The sequence below is a fragment of the Sitophilus oryzae genome, unplaced genomic scaffold (genome assembly GCF_002938485.1).
Source record: "Sitophilus oryzae breed Bouriz unplaced genomic scaffold, Soryzae_2.0 scaffold_494_pilon_pilon, whole genome shotgun sequence".
In the NCBI taxonomy this organism is placed as follows: Eukaryota; Metazoa; Arthropoda; class Insecta; order Coleoptera; family Curculionidae; genus Sitophilus; species Sitophilus oryzae.
This window is the reverse complement of record NW_022147078.1, coordinates 2627409-2649953: the sequence shown is the minus strand read 5'-3', so window position 1 is coordinate 2649953 and position 22545 is coordinate 2627409. Positions and strand designations below refer to the sequence as shown.

At 35.9% G+C, this 22545-nt stretch overlaps 3 protein-coding genes across 3 annotated transcripts; all 3 read left to right on the top strand.

Moving 5' to 3' along the window:
• The first annotated feature begins 639 nt into the window (after positions 1–639).
• On the top strand, positions 640–3228 carry LOC115886607 (facilitated trehalose transporter Tret1-like). The gene is made up of 2 exons (XM_030905845.1): positions 640–776; positions 1900–3228. The coding sequence occupies exons 1-2, from the start codon at positions 740–742 to the stop codon at positions 3204–3206; spliced, it is 1344 nt and encodes a 447-aa protein (XP_030761705.1). The 5' UTR covers positions 640–739; the 3' UTR covers positions 3207–3228.
• A 2331-nt stretch (positions 3229–5559) lies between these two features.
• LOC115886615 (facilitated trehalose transporter Tret1-like) lies at positions 5560–7338 on the top strand. Its single transcript, XM_030905855.1, has 2 exons — positions 5560–5701; positions 5770–7338. Exons 1-2 carry the CDS (start codon positions 5602–5604, stop codon positions 7098–7100), a joined length of 1431 nt encoding a protein of 476 aa, XP_030761715.1. The 5' UTR covers positions 5560–5601; the 3' UTR covers positions 7101–7338.
• A 1137-nt stretch (positions 7339–8475) lies between these two features.
• LOC115886583 (facilitated trehalose transporter Tret1-like) lies at positions 8476–20821 on the top strand. The gene is made up of 2 exons (XM_030905816.1): positions 8476–8794; positions 19373–20821. Exons 1-2 carry the CDS (start codon positions 8632–8634, stop codon positions 20734–20736), a joined length of 1527 nt encoding a protein of 508 aa, XP_030761676.1. The 5' UTR covers positions 8476–8631; the 3' UTR covers positions 20737–20821.
• The last annotated feature ends 1724 nt before the right edge of the window (positions 20822–22545 follow it).

Below are 22545 nucleotides of genomic sequence, written 5' to 3'. Positions count from 1 at the left end.
TTATCATTGATTGTCATTCCCTAAGCTAAAATGTTATATACAGTATTATTTTAATTTTTCATCTAATCTTGTAAAAATACTAATTCAAAAATAATTTTATGATGTTTTTGCAGGTGAAACAAGAATTAATTTTCTAGGACAAATAACAGACAAATATTTAACTAACAAATGATGTTGTTATGTATTTATTTATTAAAACATGTTTTTCTATTTTTTTGTATATAGGGTGTTGAAAAAAAGACGGCAATTCAGATCCTTAAAAAATCTATTCGCTGTAAAATCAACAGGGTTCCAACGACGATGCCACCATCCTGTATACCGTATTTAATATTCCTGTATATTTAATAATAAAAAAAATAAGATTGAGTTAAACCAAAAAAAAAATGATATTTGTATAATAAAAAAATCAGTAATCTAGTCAAATTTTTGTACAAAATTATTATTGAATAAAAGAAATATAGAAAAATAAATGATATAACAAAAGAACACCTCTCTAGGAAGTTGTTTTATTTAAATTTTTGGACTAACAAAAATCTTTTAGTAGACTTATATTGTAATTGTATGAAATTATAACGGTGATAAACTTTTCTTAATCCTGTAACGATTAACCTGATAAGATTTGGTACAGCTAAGGAGAATCAACTTTTTATTAGTTTTTGTTAAAATTTCGGGAAATATTTGTGGAGGATAGCAAGTAGCGTCCTTTTTTTTATGTTTTCTCTCTAAAGTGACAAAAACCATGATTCCGAAAGGACAATATTTAGCTACTTTGGCAGGTATGTTAGATTCATACGGTTTCTTTGCATTGTTACTTGTTCAGTTTCAATTAAAAAATAGATGCAGTCTTTCTTAAATTAGTTAAAATCGGCTACTTCAAAATTGTTCAAATTTGGCACATGTATTGATTATATGTAGACCTTTAAAAAACCTAAGCACGCCTTTGCTGTAAAATCAACAAGGAAACCAATATTTACACAATTCAAAATTTGCATGGGATTTCCTATGTTTCCAACTACCATGCACCACCCAATACAAAATCGCACACACAACACTGCTGTTTTTTTTATTTAAAATATCTTTTACTCTAAATTTTTCTCTCTTTAATATTAACCAAATATTTTTTTGATTATTATCTATATCTTTTTCTCTTGCAATATATGTATACAACAGTGTAAACAATATATTTCTAAGGTTATATTAGAACAATTAATTGATCTAAATTTTAATCTAACAAATTTACTACTTATCTATATCTTATTTATATCGATCTAAAGATTTGTTATACAATTATATATGGGATGATATTTTTACGTGATCAAGATAAAGAATTTTCTATATTTTTTACTTAGCAAGCTTTGTTAATTGTTTTAATAAACTTTCTAACAAATAATTTAATAAATTATAGTTTTTGATAGATATTATTACGTTTTAAAATTAATCATACTTTTTATTAGTTTATGTATACAGTTAATCTAGGTTTGTAATCATAATCACTTATATTTTTGTGTCATATACACAATTATTTCCCTTGACATTATTTAGATATAAAAAAATCGTTTTTATCTGCTATCTTTTCAGTGCATAAAAATCCGAGCAAACAATATTCTAAAACAATACAACAAATAAAACAGAATTAAAAATTATAGTGTTAATATTTTATAAATAAAAGCTAATTAACTTTTTAAAATATTATTATTTTTTTAATTAACTTCTGAAAATTTGTTTCTAAGTTTTCTCATTAAAATCCGAGTTAAAATCACTATTCGCAGTTGATTCTCAGTAATTCGATAGAGATACTATATTAATGCATTCATAATTATTTCTTATGTTAAAACCTTGTTCAGATCTTTTTGCGATACCTTGTATACAAACTAACTTACTATCTTTATTTTTTTTTAGTGTCTCTGGGTGGATTTTCAGCTGGTACCATGCTCGGCTGGACCTCACCAGCATTCGAACACTTGAAACCAACCGAGGCAAACACTACCTCCTCAAACACTACCCTTTTCGAAGTGTCACTATCGCAAGAATCAGCAATATGCGCCATGCTATCCGTTGGAGCGCTAGCATTCGGTATACCATCGGGAAAATTAGCTGACAAGCTAGGAAGAAAGCCAGTTTTACAGCTACTCTCCATCTTATACACTCTGGCTTGGGTTATATCAGCTCTAGCTTGGGACGCAGCTACCCTGATCGTAGCCAGGTTCGTAGGAGGCCTAGCCGTAGGTGGAGCATGCGCAGTTTGTCCTATGTACATCGGAGAAATAGCTGATAACCGAAACAGAGGAATCTTAGGGTCATTTTTCAGTAATTTCCTCGGTTTGGGGGTACTCTACACCAGTATCATTGGTTCTTTTACTGGCTGGCTCGGCTTGAACGTAGGACTGGGAATTTTTTCAGTTTTATTTGGACTAACTTTGATCTGTATACCTGAAACGCCAGTTTTTCTGATCGGGATGGATAAACTAGAAGAAGCAAAGAAGTCTTTGATGTTTTTGAAAGGCGATGTTGCAGTTGCATCAGAAGAATTGACATCGTTGCAAAGAAACCAGCCAGAAACTCAAAACTCAGTGACTCTAGCAGAGTTTTTCAAGGAGAAGAGTTACAGATCAAGCCTGATAGCTGGTCTAGGAATTTTTATCTTGCAACAAACCTGTGGTATTAATCCTGTAGTTTTTTATAGCGTTCCCATCTTTAGAGAAGCAGGAATATCTCTACCACCTTCTTCAATCTCTATAATGATAAATTCTATAGCTCTAGCAACAGGAATTGGTGTTGTATTCCTGATTGAGAAAAAAGGAAGAAAGTATTTCTTGCTTTTATCTGCGTGGTCGATGTTTTTAGGAGCTGTAGGTCTAGGACTCTTTTTCCATTTGAAATCAGAGCAAGTAAATATTACTGGAATATTCCAGACTATTCCAGTATTAAGTGCAGTGCTCATTCTTTCTGGATTTGCTCTAGGGTTCGGTCCCATTCCCTGGGTACTTATCAGTGAGTTGTACTCTGTGGAAGTACGAGGAATAGCTAGTGGAGTGAACACATCAGTGAATTGGACTACCTGCGTCTTGATCACGTCTACCTTCCCGATTTTGCTGAAGTATATCGGGAATTATTTGACGTTTTACATGTACGGGGTGTTTAATTTTGCGAGCGTACTGTTTATTTGGTTTTTAGTGCCGGAGACAAAGACTGGTCTTAGGAAATAGATGATCTTTTATAACAAATACTTTTTATAAATAACATTTTAAAATTTATTACTTTTGTTTATAGTATTCCTTGCTTTTTATACCGGGTGCGTCTCAAAAGTGGCTCACCCCTATAACTTTTTTATCTTTTTAGATAAAAAAAACGAGATTTGGTATGTTAGTAAATTACAAAAATTAGGATCGATTGACGTATTCAATTGTTTTCGATTACTTCCTGTTTCACCGGAAGTACTTTCAACTTTTGGTTTTTAAATGACACCCTCGGCATTTTTTTACTTTATTTGATAGAAAAAGACACTCTGAATAGAATGACATTTCATATGTCAACTTTTGACATTTTCGCATATGGTTTATTTGAAATTGTAAACATGCGGTTCATAACAACAATTTGACTCGAAATACCAACTGTGTGGTATCAAATTATTCGTAAAAAAATGCATTTTCCAAATATGCTAATGAGCTACCCTCGTTCCATTTGAAAAAAATGAGATATGATTAAAAATACGATTTGGGCATCTTTTAAACGGCCAGGGCAAGACAAGAAAAACATTAGACGCTCAAATCTATTTTTCCAAGGCTCCTTGAGATAGACAAAAACTAATATCGGTGTCTGGAGCTCAATTTTTGTTAAAAACATGACAGTGAAAACCGCATATCGATATCTGTTACCGTTTCGGAGTTACGGGGTGTTTTTCAAAAATATGCATTTTTAACAAATCGCTGTAACTTTTTTGCTATGGAAAATGTTGTATTTTTATGAAAACATTTCCAAAGCACCGTTTTACGTAGAATTTAATGGTTTAAGTATATTTTTTTAAAATTAATAATTTAAGAATTATCAACAGAGAATTTAATTTTTTATATGGGACACCCTGTATATTTTTAATTTATTGAAAAGAATTTAAAATTATCGTTCTAAAAATTATAACACACTTGCTATTTTGCTCGATTCCTCTTCGAGATATAGAGTATATAAAAATTCACCCGCTTTAAATAAGTAGGCTTTGAACGGCACCGGCTGTAATGCAAAAAAAATTTAGCTGTGAGCATCAATTAAAACGAAAATAATATTTGCTATGAGAGATGCAGAATTTTATAACAATTTAAAATATATTTAACCAACATCAACACATTTAAACTATATCTAATAACAATAAAAATAAATAGCAAACCAAGACATGAGATTTTGCTACAGGTGTTCGACATATCGACCGTCTTCTGTTATGGACAGACGGGGCAGTTTTTGAACATTTCTCGCGGAATTGATTAACTCAGTGGGGGTGAAAGATACCCTCTCATAACTGCTAAGTACTTCTAATCCTTGTCTAGATTATAGGGAAGAATAAGGAACCTTTATTCTTCCGCAAATATATCCATAGGATTAGATCCGTGGGCACTAAGTCAGGCGGCCTCGACGGCCAACGGCTGGGATCTTGGTTAGTTATCAATTATTCTTGAAATTGGCTGCAAAAATTTGCTGATAACGTCAGCGTTCAGAGGCGGTGCGTCGTCTTGCTGGAAAAATATGTTTTCGTGTTCCATTAAGGGCAAATCATCAATAAGGGGTCCAAAGCCTACTAGTTAAAAGTGGCGAACTTTTAAAAATTCTGTATTTCGAAGGGGATTATAACATAATATCAAGTGTGCTATATTTTTGGATAGGTAATTTTAAATTCTTTTCAGTTAATTAAAAATATAGGTGGTGTCCCAAATAAAAAATCAATTTTTCAGTTGATAACTCTTGAATTATTAATTTTAAAAAAATTATACTTAAACCATTAAATTCTACGTAAAAAGGTGCTTTGGAAATGTTTTCATAGAAATACAAAATTTTCCATAGCAAAAAAGTTACAGCGATTTGTTAAAAATGCACATGTTTGAAAAACACCCCGTAATTCTGAAACGGTAACAGATATTGATGTGCGGTTTTCACCATAATGTTTTTGGTGAAAATTGAGCTCCAGACACCGATATTAGTTTTCGTCTATCTCCTATAGAAAAGGGTGTTTCCATTTAAAAGCGTCGACGAAAAGCGTGGTGACCCACCCTGTACCTATGATCTGGGACTTTTTCAGAACAGCCTGAATCATCCTGTATATTCTTTTTATTTGTTTTATATTCATCATATTTGTTTTGATGCTATTCGAAATACAAATATACAATTCCACTGCATTTATTTTTTTTATTTTCTGTTATGAATGTAATACAAGACAAAAATCAAAAACAAACAAGTCACCTGTGTGAAGTGTGCAATGTAGGTTAATCAATATTTATTGGGGGTATCAATCGATATAAACAACTAATTGATTGGTTGTTTAAAGAAATGGAGTACATTCATTTTATGTTTGAATATTAAGCTGCAGTAACATTCCAAAGATATTCTTAAGACACTGGTATGTCGAGCAACACAGATGAAAGTGAGGTAATTATGTTGAATGAAAATGAAATTAAGAACTCTAGTAGCAAAGTCAAACAGTATCTTGCAGCTTTAACAGGTGAGCATATATAAATTTATTTTATTTTTACTCTTTTATTTAGAAAAAATATCTTATTCTCCTTTCAGTATCATTTGGTGCATTCGCCGTAGGCACAGTACTATCATGGACTTCCGTGGCACTACCCTACGTCACAAACAACCAACAAAACTCAGCCCAAGACTTCCCTACCTTCAAAATCACCCACGAAGAGGAAGCTTTGGTAGGAGCACTACTCACTGTCGGTGCTCTGGTATCAGCAATCCCATCAGGATGTCTTGCAGACAAAGTAGGAAGAAAAAAAGCCATCCTGATCACTATGGTACCTCTTTTAGTAAACTGGGGTCTGATATCATACGTCAGCAACACCTGGCTGCTTCTTTTAGCAAGGTTTATTGCTGGAATGGGCGTGGGAGGATATTGCGTTGTTGCACCAATGTACCTTGCTGAAATAGCCGATGCATCCTGTAGAGGAACCTTTGGTTCTTTCTTCCAACTTTTTATATGTGCAGGAATACTTTTTACGTGCCTTCTAGGACCGATAACAACTTGGACGTCTTTATCCTTAATTCTAGCTGTAGTTCCTGGGATATTTATTTGTATTTTTCTTTTCCAACCTGAAAGTCCATTGTATTTGATCAAAAAAGAAAGAATATCTGATGCAGAAGTCACTTTAAGGTACCTTCGTGGTCCTAGATATCAAGTCAAAAAAGAATTGATGGTTTTACAGAAAGATATTGAAGATTCCTGCCAGAAATCTAGATCTTTGAAAGATATTTTAACAACAAAGAGGTACAAGAAGTCTCTGATAGCTGTACTGGGTGTTTTGCTGTTTCAGCAATTCAGTGGAATAAATGCTTTGATTTTCTATACAGTTCCGATCTTCCAAGCTTCAGGCAGTACCTTATCACCCACTTTAGCAGCTATTACAGTTAACATAGTTCAAGTTCTAGCTACTTATGTTTCTAGTTTGATCGTAGAGCGCGCTGGAAGAAAGTTATATTTATTTATATCAGCCGCAGGTATGTTTTTGTGTTTGGTAACTCTAGCAACCTTTTTTTATGTTAAATCTTTTAATAGCGAGATATCTCAAGGTTTAGGGCTGGTTCCTATCATAAGTATGGTTGTTTTTATGGCTTCTTACTCCATAGGATTCGGTCCCATACCCTGGATGCTCCTGGGAGAGCTGTTTGCTCCAGAAATCAAGGCTGTGGCAACTGGAGTTGCTATTTTAGCCAACTGGATTTTTGCTTTTTTAGTGACATTCTTTTTTCCGATTTTAAATCTCAAACTAGGCACTCACGTGACTTTTTATGTGTTTTCCTGCTTCATGTTGGTAGCTCTGGTTTTTATAAGGTACGTTATTCCAGAAAGTAAAGGGAAATCTTTGATGGAAATACAGAAAATGCTGGAAAATTGACGGTATTATTGATAAATACTCTGGTTAAGACTGATTTTTTTTAAATTTTTGATTTTTCTTTAAAATATGTGTGCATGTTTTTTCAACAAAAGGAAATTGAAATTATGATCAAGACCAGGTGCCTGGGCAAGGTCAGTGCAAAATATTATTTAATTATAACATATATGGTACGTAATAAATTTTTTATGTTATTAGAAATAAGTGAACTGTATTAAAAATGTTGAACATGACCAGCAAAATGGAAATAAAAGTATTTATTATGTATAGTTGCATTATTTTTTATTTTAAGCTAAATAGTAGGTGGTAAATAAAGTACATAACATCAAAAATATGGTTATAAATAAAAATAACTGTTTGCTCGTACCTATGTATGTATATGAAATATTTAAAAAGTTATCATATAAGATTTAAAGTTTAACTTTAACCTTGAATAACTTTTAAACGAGTCGATTACATGAAAAATCATATCAGACCTTTTTTGCAGACCGTTCAATTTTCTATAAAAATATATATTGGTTTTTACAATACGATAATTTGTTAGAATGCAATAAAATTTAAAAAAAAATTCCCCTTGTTATTTAAATGAAAAATAGCTGAAATCGAATGAATTTTGAAGAATGATGAATTTTTTCATCATCGTGAACGACATTTTTACAGTAATTAAAAGAAAAACAAATTTTTTTTTGTGCACCCTAATATACAGTGTGTCAAATAAAATAAATTCGATAAAAAATAAATAGAAGCGTTTTCGAAAAAATCTTAAGACACGTCGATTAGTATTTTTAATGGCGCGTTTTTTTCTATAAAGACTTTTTATACAGGGTGTCTCATATAGCAGCCGACCAATACAAGCTTTCTTATTTTAAATACAACACCCTGTATATTATTCGATTTTTGGATTCTTCGTAAAATTCTAGACATATTTCATGTACAATATCCTATACCTATCTTTAACTGTTTCTGAAATATTAAATGCAATTACAAAAAAAAAAACAACTTTGATATGTAACTTTTTTGAGGGACACCCTGTAGAACTCTCTATATTTTTAAAAAGTGCTCTGAATTAACCTACATATGCTCACAAAATTTCATTTCCATACAAACTGTCGTTCTCCTTGGAGCCTCGGCGGCGTATGAGAGGCGCCACCACAGGCCACCCTGTACATATCAGTGGTACTATCGTTTAAATTTCTTTAACTGCATATCCGAAAAATAAGCCCAATAAATCTTATACTTATTGAGTAGCATAAATCACAATTTAAGTACCGTTTATTAAATATAATTGCGATATATTTTGTCGAAAAATTAAATAAAAAAAAGCGCAAATGAAATCAATGCGATAACCAGGCACCTCTTGAGAATACCCTCCAAAATTATAAGATAAAATTATTATTATCCTGCGACTGTTTCTCATTCGGGCTGTTGCCATTTATCCTGCAAGAAGTTACTCGATCAAATTCCTGCCAAAAAAACAGGATTTAAGAGCTCTGCTACAAAGGTCCCGCAGTTAGCATCAGTGGTAGCCATTATCATGGCCGAACAAAGGCAGAATTACAAGTACGAATCAGTAGCGGGGCAGGAGGGAGGAGATGTTGAAAAGTACAGAGTGCACGACGAAGAGGTGCAAGTGACAGTCATGCAGCAGCAAAAACCGTCCACCAGCAGGACTTTTCAGTACATTGCAGCGTGCACAGGTTAATATACTTTTTATTTTTGTGATGTTCGATGTAGATGTGTACAAAAAACCGGTAAAAATGTGTATAAGTATCAGTTTTTTGCTTAAAAATAGTGTTTTTTTCTCTAAAAAAGATATATATTTTTTGTACCCTGTGTATTTTTAAAAAGGTAGGTTTCTAAAAAAACATAATTTCTTGATTTTTTCATTTAAAAAAATGTATATTTTATTTAAAAAACTTCCAAAACTTATATTTTTAGATAGAACTTAAGAGTGACAAAATTTTGAACTAATTTTGGTTTTTATCTTAGGTACTTATTTGACAATTTTGTTCACATGATAAAAGCTCTTTTAATTTTACCAATTTATACAGGGTGAACCAGTGTACCAAGATAATCTCAATCAAACTCAATCGTTTTATATTTTTAGTGCATGTAATAATTTTTTTAGATGGAATATGAGAGTCTCAAAATTTTTAACTATACAGGATGAGTCTGAAATAAGTGCAAATATTTTTAGGGGCGGTATTTCGACCCCAGAAACACGTCAATGAGTTTTTTCCGCGAAAAAAAATTGAAATTTGGAATTTTTTGAGTTATTTGAAAAACGACAAAGAGAAAATACGTTTCATTTATCGAGATCTACCAGCTCCGAAATTATTTGCACTTATTTAAGACTCAACCTGTATATTAATTTTGGATTTCACTACTTAGTTGCTATTTTTGAACGTAACAATAATTCTTTTAATATTACCTATCTACAGGGTAACCAAAAGATCCATGTCAGAAGTCTTATTTGAGATTTTTACTATTAAAAAATATATTGTCATATATATACAGGGCGATTCAAATAAGCTTGTACACTAAAATTATAGCCTTTTAATGGGTTTTTGAAATACAACTATTTTTAGACTAAATTTTCTGCACTTTTTTTTCAAAATTCTACAATAACAAATTACTTCAAAACTAGTTATATTAAAATACGTTATATTACAGGGTGTTTCAAAAAACACCCTGTACATATTGTTTCGAAGCTACAGGGAGTTAAACTCTTAATTTTTTCCGATATAAAAAATAAATCTTATTTTTACGTGGGGAATCTGCCCACGAAAGATAGCACATATTTTTTGAAACATATTTATACAGGCTGTTTCAAAACTAGATGTATTTTCTTCGCTATTACAAATGGAACACCCTGTACATTATGACATTATACGTTTTTGTCTATATTCTATTAAAATAAATAATTTTTCAAACCTAAATCGGTGTCTATTTTAAATCTCATGATTTTTTTTTGTTTTTACTTATTCTTTTTATTATTTCTTTGTTTTCAGAGTGGTTTCGAAAATTTTATTCAGAATTCTACCACAAATTTTCAATACTTTTTCTTATAAAATACAATATAACAATTTAATTAGGTATTTTAATTCCGTTTTAAATTTTTTGAAAAATAAAAGTAATGATGAAGCTATTTTTTGGATGTTTTTCAGGCTATTAGTCGGGATATTTTTAGAGTTATAGACTGTTTACGGGTTGCTAAAGAAAACATACATTTTCGATAATTTTAAATACTTTATTATAGTAAAATTATTTGTATTGTTACGTTTTTCGTCGGTTCCGTGTGGATAGAAAGTCACAATTTATTTAAACACTATTTATTTAACACTAATTAACAAAAATAATAACGATAAAAGACTTATAGAACTATTTACAAACGATTTATAACTAAGAATTTATTTTGAATTTTAGCGCGTCAACTGTATATTTATAACTGCCCCCTGTAGGCCACGGCCGCCGGCTTTTATACCGGCAGGTAAAGAACTCTAGAATTGTCCATAGATCGTTAGGTGCGTAGAGAAGGTTTTCGAATGTTCTCGTATGTACTCGTCCATTCCAGTGGGACTCGATTCTTCTCGAACGAATGAATCATGCGGTGTCTATGCGATGTTAAGGTCATCCGAGGGCGGGCCATATTGTGAGGTTAGGTCGAGACCACACCGGCCCGCAACACTGCCCCCTTCTTAGGCACATGCTCGTCCCGAGATGTATACGGTGAATGAAGGTATTTGCAAAGCTGGCCCCTGGTACATTGCGAAGTCTGGTAGAAGTAGCAGTCTACAGTTTTCTCTCCCGATCTCAGCTTTGGGTTGTGGCAGCAAACGAGGATCTCGATTCCCGTAAATCTGAACAAGACTTCAATCATGTTCCGGATTGTACGCCAACTCAAACCATCGAGTCCACACGCCAGCTTCGGAATGGCTAATCGTGCAATGTTGTTGTTTAGCAGGGCTTCTCTCAGTTCAATCAGGGTCTTCCATAGATTGAGATAAGTCGGCTTACTCGGGGACCATTCCTTGGTGACCAGGTAGAAGATGTGCCTTGCTTGACCATGTGCATTGTCGGTTAGCCTCAAGACGCTTCCAACCTCTGGATCCTGTCGGCGTAGTTCTCCGACACGCCCAAACTTCTCATTGAACGTCGCAGCGATTCCTCTGGACATCCGCAAATCTCGAGCCACACAATGAGCGAGCGAATAATCAGGAGGCACGGAAAAGAGGTCTCGTTGATCTTCTTTGGTTACACCATAGCGAGCCTTCTCACTGCTGTTGTATCGGGCCATGAAATCGTCAAAGGACATCTCCGAATCAGGGGGATCAAAGCTGCAGGTTCTCACGGTCCCAGCACGATCTTCTATTTCGCCTTGGTAGGGGCTCAAACGGTTGAAATGGACTACCCTCGGTTTTCCTTTTGGCAATTTTCTGATACGGTATACGACGTCATTAATTCTATCCATGACTTCGTATGGCCCTTCCCACGAGGATTGTAGCTTCGGAGATAACCCACGACGTCTCTGCGGGTTATATAGCCACACCAACTTCCCTGGTTGGTATCCTCCATGCTCAGCTTGAATGTCGTAGTGTTCCTTCATTCGGTCACTAGCACTTTGAATATTTAGGCGGACTCTCTGATGAATGTCGTCCATCCTTTGACGTAGTGTGTGGACATAATCTTCTCCGGCGACTTCTTCTCCCGGTCGGCAACCAAATTTCAGATCACAGGGTAGGCGCACTTCCCGTCCCATAACGATGCTGGCTGGAGTTTGCCCTGTAGATTCTTGGACGGATGAACGGTAGGCCAACAGGAACAGGTGAAGAAATTTGTCCCAGTCTCTTTGGTGGTCAGAGACTACTTTGGCCAGATAACGGTTGATAGTTCTGTTCATGCGTTCAACCATCCCATCGGATTGTGGATGTAGAGCAGTCGTCCTGGTCTTGCGGATGTTCAGGACTTCACAGACGCCTTGGAACAGATTGGACTCAAAGTTTCTTCCCTGATCTGAATGAAGCTCCATGGGAACACCAAACCTGCAGATCCATTCTTTAACAAGGGCATCAGCAATCGTGGACGCTTCTTGATTTGGCAACGCGTAGGCCTCGACCCATTTGCTGAAGTAATCCATTACTACCACAATGTATTTGTTGCCATCGTTCGTCTCCGGGAAAGGACCAGCCACGTCGATCGCTATTCGTTCGAAGGGACTACCAACATTGTACTGGCGCATAGGGGCTTTACCACGCTTTTGTGGCCCATTAATGGCTGCGCAAATGTCACATTTCTTACACCAGGCCCTCACATCTTCTTTGCAGTTCACCCAGTAGAACCGTTCACGCAGCTTGCCAAGTGTCTTGGTAACACAAGATGTCCTCCGCTGGTTCCATTGTGAACTTCCTCCAAGACTTCTGGGACCCTCTTCTTTGGAATGACGATCTGTCTTCTCTCTTCTTGTCCCTCCGGTCTCTCGATCACACGGCGAAGTAGTCCGTTATCTATTACCAAGGAATTCCACTGGGCCCAGTACGACTTTACGTTCGGCGAATATCTGCAAACTTCTTCCCACGTTGGTCTTTGGCCTGTGTTTTTCCAGTTAATTACTAAACCTAATTCTGGGTCACTGGTTTGGTCATTTGCAAGATCTTCGGGTTGCCAACTATCATTAACCACAGTTGTTCTTAGAGTTTCACTTTTTCTCTTCTGCTCGGGAACAATGCTTACAGTCCTTAGCGCAAGGTCTTCTGGAAAGTGCGTCGGCATTTTCGATGGATTGCCCCAGCTCGATGTTCTGTGTCGAAGTCAAATTCTTGTAATCGTTCAATCCATCTAGCTACCTGCCCTTCAGGATTCTTAAACTGCAACAGCCATTTCAAAGCAGCATGGTCTGTTCTTAACAAGAACTTTCTTCCATAGAGATACTTGTAGAAGTGTTCCACTGCTTTAACTACTGCTAGTAATTCTCGTCTGGTTACACAGTAGTTCCTTTCCGGTTTTGACAAGGTCTTACTAAAATAACCAATGACTTTTTCTTGACCATCCTGGATCTGAGACAGAACAGCGCCTAATGCAACATTGCTAGCGTCGGTATCCAATATAAAGTTTCCGTTGCCAAGAGGGTAGCTAAGTATGGGCGCACTAGTCAGGGGCCTTCTTCAATTTTCGGAATGCCTCGTCAGAATCTGAATCCCAAGAGAAACGCCTCTCGCCTTCGGTAAGTCTGGTCAATGGTTTTGCGATGGTGGCGAAACCCTGTACATAACGTCGATAGTATGTGCATAGTCCCAAAAAGCTTCGTAGTTCATGTTTATCTTTAGGTATCGGCCACTCTACCACTGTCTTGGTCTTCTGTGGATCTACCGCAACTCCTTGGGAGGAGACTACATGGCCCAAGTAGTGTACCTTTTCTTGACACAGATGACATTTCTTGGGGCTAAGTTTCAAACCAGAACTCCCTAGTCGCTTGAAAACTTCTTCCAAATTCTTCAGATGATGGTCAAAGGGATTTCCCAACCACTATGATGTCATCCAGGTACACTAAACAGGTAGTCCAGGATAGTCCCTTTAACACAGACTCCATTAGTCTCTCAAAGGTAGCTGGCGCGTTGCACAATCCAAAAGGCATGACGGTAAATTGCCACAGTCCGGAGCCCACCGAGAACGCTGTCTTCTCTCTGTCTTTCGGCGCCATGTCGACTTGCCAATATCCACTCTTCAGATCTAACGTAGAGAATATCGTTGACCCCGCCAGCCTGTCTAGAGTATCGTCTATCCTCGGCAGGGGATAGCTATCCTTCTTGGTAACATTATTAAGTTGCCGATAATCAACACAGAACCTGGTGGTACCGTCTTTCTTCTTTACTAGTACTACCGGCGATGTCCACGGGCTGTTAGATGGTTCGATGACACCCTCTTCTTTCATTTCTCGAAGGATTTTGTCAGCTTCTTCACGTTTGGCGAGCGGCAGTCTACTCGGATTTTGTTTGATTGGTCGTGCATCTCCGGTGTCAATTTTATGTTGTACTAAATTGGTACGACCTCTATGTCCTGCTTCTCCTTTATCAAACACATCTTGATACTTGATTATCAGGTTTCTCAATTTTCTACTATCTTCGGGAAATAATCCCTTAACGTTTACTAACTCCTTAACCATTTTGTCCGGAATTTTTGAAATCGAAACTTTGGAGGCTTCCACGCTTCGAATGACTGAGGAGGCCGAACAACAGTACCCTAACAGGGTTCCCTTCTTCAAGGATACAGAATGATAATTCGTGTTCATTACTCTTACCGGTACAGACTTCTTCGCTCGTAGCAGGGGTTTTCCAACAGCGACCCCTCGTCCTATTTCGCTGTCATGGTTCCTTGGCTCCAACAGAATAATACTCCCATTATTCGTTTTACCTTCCAGGCGACCATCCAAAAATATCTCACAGCGCTCAGGGATCGAAACATCTTCTGCTACTACCACGCGAAGCGTCTCCTCACATTTTCGATGTAGAACCACTTCTTCTTCATTTATTTTCAAAATTTCTTGTTTGAGGTTTAGTTCAAAACCTCTAGTGGTCACGATGTCCATTCCGAGAATAAGTTCATCTTCGATGTCTGCTACTAACACTCGATGATTAAAACAGGTGCTTCCGATAACAAAATTAAGATCTACCTCTCCATGGATGAGAGCGCAGCTTCCTGTAGCTGTACGTAGTCGCCATTGTGTTGTTTTAATCCTTTTTGATGTTTTAAGGATATCCGGCCTGATGATCGTTTTGGTCGCACCCGTATCCAACAGCATGGTCCGTAACTCTCCATCCACGAAACTAGCCACAAAAATGCTGTTGAACTTGTGTTGTAGCGATGCGACTTGAACAGTTTTCGTTGGAACCTGTTGGGTACTGCTCCATATGTGTCCCTTTGATTCGACACTTGGCGAAACCGAGTCCACGTCTTTTTCTTGACAGTGACTTCTTACGTGTCCTGCCTGGCCGCAATTCCAGCAACAAGTCGGTCCTTTCTTGCCCATGTACTCCTCCATGACTTTCCGTACAATGCTTTCCACGGATTTGTCGGAACATTGGTTGACCGCCCGTACTCTCACTAGAGACCGAGAACTGTTTCGCGGCCTCAAATTCTAGGGCACGTGCTAAAGCATCCACCAAGCGCGTTGGGTGGGCTAGAAGAAGCGCTTGCCTTGTCTCCCTGTCACGTAAGCCATCGGAGAATGTCTGTACTGCCAACCGCTCCATAACATTCTCGGGCGTAGCAGGATACGCAAGGCGAACCAGGCGGGCTACGTCGGCTTCAAACTCCTGCAGAGACTCATTTGACTTTTGAATGCGATTTTTTAGCTGGGAATGATAGACATGTTCCAAATGAGCTTGGCCGTACCTCATTTCTAAATGTCGTACCAATTGCTGATAATCTCCCTGTTCCGATGGTGACAATGTCTGCAGGATATCAGTCGCATCTCCTCGCAATGCGACAGTCAAAGCGGTAGCCTTTTCAGCGATTGTCCATCCATTCGCTCTCGCAGCGGCCTCAAACTGGCAAAAATAATTGGCCCAAGCGGTTTTTCCGTCAAACTGTGGAGGCTTAATAACTGACTTTGAGATATACTTATTTTCGACTAGTTTCGGTGCCTCCGATGTTTCTTGACATTTTGGTGAATTGGCCTTTTCTATTTCTTTGTTTTAAAATTTCGATTTTTCTGTTAACATCGTCCTCAATCTGTGCTATTTTGTCTTGTGTATCTATTATCTTTTCTTCTAATTCCCTGGAGTTTTCTGTTATCTTGTTGTATAAACTTTGTTCTAAATTCAATATTTTATTATTGAAGCTGGCCTGTATGTCTTTAGAATTTTCTGCGATCTTATCTTCTAAATTAACTTCCAAGTCAGTTATTTTACTATTCAAATTGTTCAAGTTGTCGTCTAATTTTTGAGAATTCTCTGTCATTTTATCATTCAAACTGTCTTCTAATTTTTGTAAGGACGAGTCAAGGTCACCTTCCAGCTCAAAGCAAAATGTGTCAGGATCCTCACCTTCCTTAATCAAAACGTCTCTCAGTCTGGTTTGCAAAATACTTTTCTTTCCATCTGTCTCGCTCTCTCTCTTCCAATATGGATTTCAGTTCGGACACTTTCAAGTCTTTCAACAATTTCTTCGGAGCCATTGTTAGTTTTTTATTTTTCTTATCACACACGCCACATCTGACACCAATTGTTACGTTTTTCGTCGGTTCCGTGTGGATAGAAAGTCACAATTTATTTAAACACTATTTATTTAACACTAATTAACAAAAATAATAACGATAAAAGACTTATAGAACTATTTACAAACGATTTATAACTAAGAATTTATTTTGAATTTTAGCGCGTCAACTGTATATTTATAACTGCCCCCTGTAGGCCACGGCCGCCGGCTTTTATACCGGCAGGTAAAGAACTCTAGAATTGTCCATAGATCGTTAGGTGCGTAGAGAAGGTTTTCGAATGTTCTCGTATGTACTCGTCCATTCCAGTGGGACTCGATTCTTCTCGAACGAATGAATCATGCGGTGTCTATGCGATGTTAAGGTCATCCGAGGGCGGGCCATATTGTGAGGTTAGGTCGAGACCACACCGGCCCGCAACAGTATTAAAATCTCCTGATGCTTATTACACATATTCCAAGAAATATATAATATTCTTTTAATAAATAAAAAGCTATAGAAACTTTATACAGGATGATTAACATAGATTTGATATGTTAAAAGCACATGTCTGACATTAATAATATTATTAAATATCTTAGTCCACAGGTATTATGTCAATTTTTAGTAAGTCACATCTAGGGCTTGACCTCGCCAAAATTATCATGGATTGTCATTCCCCAGCCGTCTTTGACGCCGTTTTTTTTCGATCATACAGTACATTACAACAAAATTAAACATAAATGCATGAAAATGATAAAATAAACAAACAATTATTTACTATTTTTATAAGCGACGCCTAGCTTGAATGAAATCTCAACTAATTATACATAATTATCACGGAAATTGTGTATTTTTACTAAATATTTTCATTCAAAATTAATTCTAATTTATGTATCTACGCCTTTGCAACTTCTACACACAGCTTTTCTTTTTTTTTCAAAGTTGACAGATTTTTTTTACTTTTTTTAAAGTTAACCAGATATTCTCAATATTAAATAATACCACCTGTTTATATTTATAAATCTGTTAAATAATGAGCACGTGTTTGCGATTTTTTATTGTTATTTAATAGTTATAAAAAATAAAAAAAATCCTTCTTTAGATACAGGAATACGCCCCCATATTGGTTTGCTCTTGATAATGTACTGAATAAAAATGTTTAATTTTAAATTCTAACGATCTAAATATTGTAATTGTAGAAAATAGAAATTAGTGGTAGTAATTTTAAATTAGTAGAAAGAATATGTATTTTAAATAAGGCATATATACAGTGTGGCCCATTATTACGATACTTATAATATAAAAAAAAATCGAAAAATCGAATAGAAAAAAAATCTATTTTTTTTTCGCACTTATTCCGTTACACCCTGTATATTGTTCACAGGTCTGGATTAGAATTTAAGTATACCTACATAAACAAAGTTTAATATACTGTAATGACTCTTTATTACGGTATCTCAAAGGAACCCTAAACGCGCATGGGAGTGCTATCAATGAATTAGGAAATTGTTAAATAATTTTCTATTATTATCAAATATAATAGCATCTTTTGTATGTACAGGGGGTCCCATTTTCGCGTGTGCATCGTTGTATCTCTACTCATAATCGAGAAACCCTGTAAAACACACGAAAATTGGACACCCTGTACACTCTATTTAGTTATTTATAGAATTTCACCGATTTAGGAATTCTGTTAGATAAATACAAAATGTTCGAAAAAAAAACGGCGTCAGCGAAGGCTATGAAATGAAGATCGCTGTCATTTTATAATAAACTAAAATTATATGGGGACTGTCATCGATCGTCATTTCCCAGCCAACTGGACGCCGTTTTTTTCGATCATACAGTATTTTATTTTGACTTAATTTAAAAAAAAATATAGTTTATTATAAATCACGTACTTTTACCTAGAACCAAACAATACCTAATAAAAATGATGCATGAATCGCCTGCGACCTTCCTAGATACAATTTATTTACAATATCTTCTTTATATGTCCACTGCAAATTTTTTTATAAGTATGGCACATTATACCGGAATGTACTACGTGTCCCAAACATTTCATTAACACTGTAGAGGTCGAATGATTTTTTTCAATTTGTCATAACTCTTCAAACTGAATGTCAAATAATTATTTTGCATATCTATACAGGGTGGTCCGAACTGTATACCGGAAACTTCGGCAGCATATTCTGCAGATAAAAATAAGTAAAAAAGTTCGTATAAATGTACGCCCTAAAATGCTTAGTTTCGGAGATACAGGGTGTAGAAGTTTCATTTTTAGAAAGAAATACATCAAAAATATATTAAAATCTAACATTTCTAATGAGTATTTAAATAGTTTATATAAACATTAAAATAAACTGTACGCCAATAAATAAACAAAAAGATTGCACAATATCGTGACAACTAAATGTTCGGACACTTTAAAAAATAACTGTTCTAATATGGCGTTACATCGGCATGAACTTTTGCAACCACTGCAAGCCTGTTTGGCATTGTTTTTATTAATGATTGACATACGCCAGAGTAAGAATTTTGCCATAATTCACTTAAAATCATCGTCAAATGGGCAACGGTTTCTTGGGGATCGTGGCACAATTTTTGTTTTGTTTTATTTTGACCTTGATGTTCATGTCCCTAAACCATTTTTTAGTAGTTTCATCTGTATGGCATGCCCCGCCATCCTGTTGAAATATAAAATTACTGTCCTGGTCTTTACCAGAACAATTGGTTACATCGTACCTTTGTCCTTCCCACTTGACACAAGAATATTTTTCAAAATTTTTTGACCCATCAATTATGCCTTCTACCACCTCATACTTTTCTGTGTCTATTTTGGACATACTCCTTCAAATCATAATGCCTTGAGGAAATTTCACTGTCCTAAACTTTATCAAATAGACACACTCTAGCGGTGTTAATTATATCGATATTAAGGTGGCTCATGTGCACATGTAATTCGTGCACTTGCCATTTGCGTCGGATTGGGAAATAATTAGATATTTTACGGAATACAGTTCGCACAACCCCCCTACAACATTAATATATTTTTTAATATAACTTTTTTATTCTTTTACAGCGAATCTAGCTGGATTCACATGCGGTATCACCCTCGGATGGACCTCTCCAGTACTACCCAAACTTGAAACCCTCCAAGACAACCCCCTTGGAGCCATCGTCTCCGCTGACGACTCAGGATGGATCGGATCCTTGCTACCCCTTGGAGCAGCACTCGGTCCTTTCCTTGCCGGAGCCTTGTCAGACAAAATCGGCAGGAAACGAACACTACTCTATGGAAACCTGCCTTTCATAGTTGGATTAGTGTTGAACATCATGGCCACTAGTGTAAACTACTTTTTGTTATCCAGATTCCTGTGTGGTATTGCTGTGGGTCTTACTTTCACGGTTTTGCCGATGTATGTTGGTGAAATCGCTGAAGACGAAATCAGAGGTGCCCTGGGAACACTTCTTCAACTCTTTACAACACTGGGGTTGCTGTTTTCTTTTGGCGTTGGACCTTATACAACTTTTACAACCTTCAACGTAGCTTGTCTTGTGGTTCCTGTCGTATTCTTAGTAACATTCTTCCTGTTTATCCCGGAAAGTCCGTATTTTCTACTCCAAGCGGGAAACGAAGATGAGGCAGAAGCAGCTTTGATGAAACTTCGTAGTACCACAGAGGTTCAGGACGTTAAAAGAGAACTAGATGATATGAAGAGTTCTGTAGCTGATGCTCTAGCCAACAAAAGTTCTTTTGGTGATATCTTCAAAAATAAAGGTCTTACCAGGGCATATATTCTGGCAAACGGTTTGTTGGTATTTCAACAGGTTTCTGGTATCAATATAGTTCTCTTCTTTGCTCAGTCCATTTTCCAGGATGCTGGTGTAGCTCTGGCTCCCGAAATCTGCACTATAGCTATCGGTACGGTGCAAGTTGTAGCTAGTGGAGCTTCAAGTGTGCTGATAGATAGATCAGGCAAAAGATTCCTTCTGATGTTGTCAGCCCTGGGTATGGCAGTTTCCCAAATGGTTTTAGCATATTTCTTCCATCTAAAAGACGACAAAGGTGAAGATGTAACTTCATTGTCTTGGTTACCGATCTGTTGTCTCGTAGGCTACATTATAACGTACTGTCTAGGTTTTGGACCGATCCCTTGGGCTGTCATGGGAGAGATGTTCCCAGCCAACGTCAAGTCTGTAGCCTCCACGGCTACAGCAGCCACTTGTTGGTTCTTTGGGTTCTTGATAACGAAATATTTCGGGATTGTGGCAGCTTTAATAGGGAAGTCTGGCAGTTTTGGGGTTTTTGGTGTGTGTTGCGTGGTAGGTTTCGTGTTTGTTTATAAGTTCTTGCCGGAGACTTCTGGAAAGAGTTTGCAAGAGATCCAGGATATACTCAACGGGAGGAGTACAACGAAAGATGTGGAAGAAGAGAAGAATTAAGTACAAAAAAAATGAGGGAAGGAGTACCGCTTAGATATTTGTTATTATTTATTTTGTTTTAATATATTGATATAAGAGAAAAAAAGGTATTTTCATTTTAATAAAGTAGAATTGAGATACATAATTGAGGACAACTTTTTTGCATTTTGATCTAAAATGGAATACATGTTTGATGATAAGATAATGCTGTTCATAACAATGTCAAAGTGTTTTTTTATCTGTGCTCAAGTTCATATATTACACCTTTTTATTCAAGAAATGATACTTTACTAAAATGTTATTTACGTCATAATATATATACAGAGTGTTTAACACTTGTTGTTAGTTGATTTGAAGCACATGTTTCACAAAGTGTAGTTTGAGATATTGAAAAAGTAATAAACTAAAACAATATTTTTTTACGCGTAAAAAATTGTTTTTACCTGTAGCAAATAGTTTTGTACGTGTAGCAAATAATTTTTACGTGTAAAAATTATTTTCTTACGTGTAACAAATAGTTTTATACGCGTAAAAATAGTTTTTTATAATTTTATAATATCTTTCCGATTTTGTATAATAAGTTTAAATAGGCTTGAAAAATTCGACAAATCAATGAGACATAAGTAAAAACACGACATACGATTAAGCATTTTTAAATATTTATAAAAATTATATAATTTTTATTATTTTTCACAATACCGTGAACAGAAATATTTTAAATACAATGCTTCCAATGGTACTCGGAATTTTATATGCCCAACTACCGGAAAATAACGTGTATGAACAAATAAAAACAATGTCAGAGTAGGTCTAGAAATATCATTTTAAATGGTATAGTGGCATTATAGGTTTGAATATGATTGAGTTTCTTCCATATAGGTACTCCAAACTAACTTAATTCTTCTGTTGATTTATTATAGTACATCATTTTAGTGAATATCTTGTTCGTTACTGGTTTCTTATTATTTATTCTTTCCCATATAATCTATACATTGTCTTGCTGGAACAACCATCTGAGTGGCATTTCTTCATCAGCATGAGGCAGCATATTATTCTCCAATATGTCTTTATACAAAAAACGGTCCATTATCCCATCAATTTTAACAAGAGGACCAACACCTGAGCGAGAAAAACACCCTCATACCATTATACTCCCACCCCCATGTTTTACTGTGGGCATCTGGTACTTATGGCTGTACCGTGTACCTTTTGGTCTTCGGACATAACGTCTCCCGTCACTACCAAACAGTTGAAACTTGCTTTCGTCGCTAAACAGTTCAGTATTCCATTTCTGATAAGACCAGGTGAGATGATCTTGAGCAAATTTAAAGCGGGCCATCCTATTTTTCTTGATATTAGTGGTTTCTTCACCGCAACTCTTCCAAAAAGTCCCATGTCATCCAACCTTCTTCTCACCGTGTGTGCAGACACCGATATTCCCCTTTCACCCATTTCTCGAGAAATGTCTGTGGATGTTTTTCTTGGATCTCCCATTGATATTCTCTTCATTACCTTCATTGTCCTGTTGCACAACTTTCTTGGTCTTCCTGACTTAAAAGCTGTTGAAACGTTCCCTGTTTTATTAAATTTACGAACTATTTTCGAAACGGTGCCTTTTAAAATGTTTAAATTTTGACTTATTTGAATTTGTTTATAACCGCTCTTGTATAATTCAACTATTTTATTTTTTAAATCCATAGAGAAATATTTAGACTTAGGCATGATGTTTATATTTATCTGAAGCAAATCGTACCGTTTATCAGCTTAAACTAAATAATTTTAATGTATTTATTTATGGTTTCCATACTTTTGGCCACAAGAAATCTATTG

Bases quoted from the DNA above. Each gene is read 5' to 3' on its own strand.
- LOC115886607 (XM_030905845.1), top strand. From the start codon at position 740: ATGATTCCGAAAGGACAATATTTAGCTACTTTGGCAG. The intron at 777-1,899 runs GTATGTTAGATT...ATTTTTTTTTAG, and splicing joins ATATTTAGCTACTTTGGCAG to TGTCTCTGGGTGGATTTTCA.
- LOC115886615 (XM_030905855.1), top strand. From the start codon at position 5,602: ATGTCGAGCAACACAGATGAAAGTGAGGTAATTATGTTGAATGAAAAT. The intron at 5,702-5,769 runs GTGAGCATATAT...TTCTCCTTTCAG, and splicing joins GTATCTTGCAGCTTTAACAG to TATCATTTGGTGCATTCGCC.
- LOC115886583 (XM_030905816.1), top strand. From the start codon at position 8,632: ATGGCCGAACAAAGGCAGAATTACAAGTACGAATCAGTAGCGGGGCAG. The intron at 8,795-19,372 runs GTTAATATACTT...ATTCTTTTACAG, and splicing joins GTACATTGCAGCGTGCACAG to CGAATCTAGCTGGATTCACA.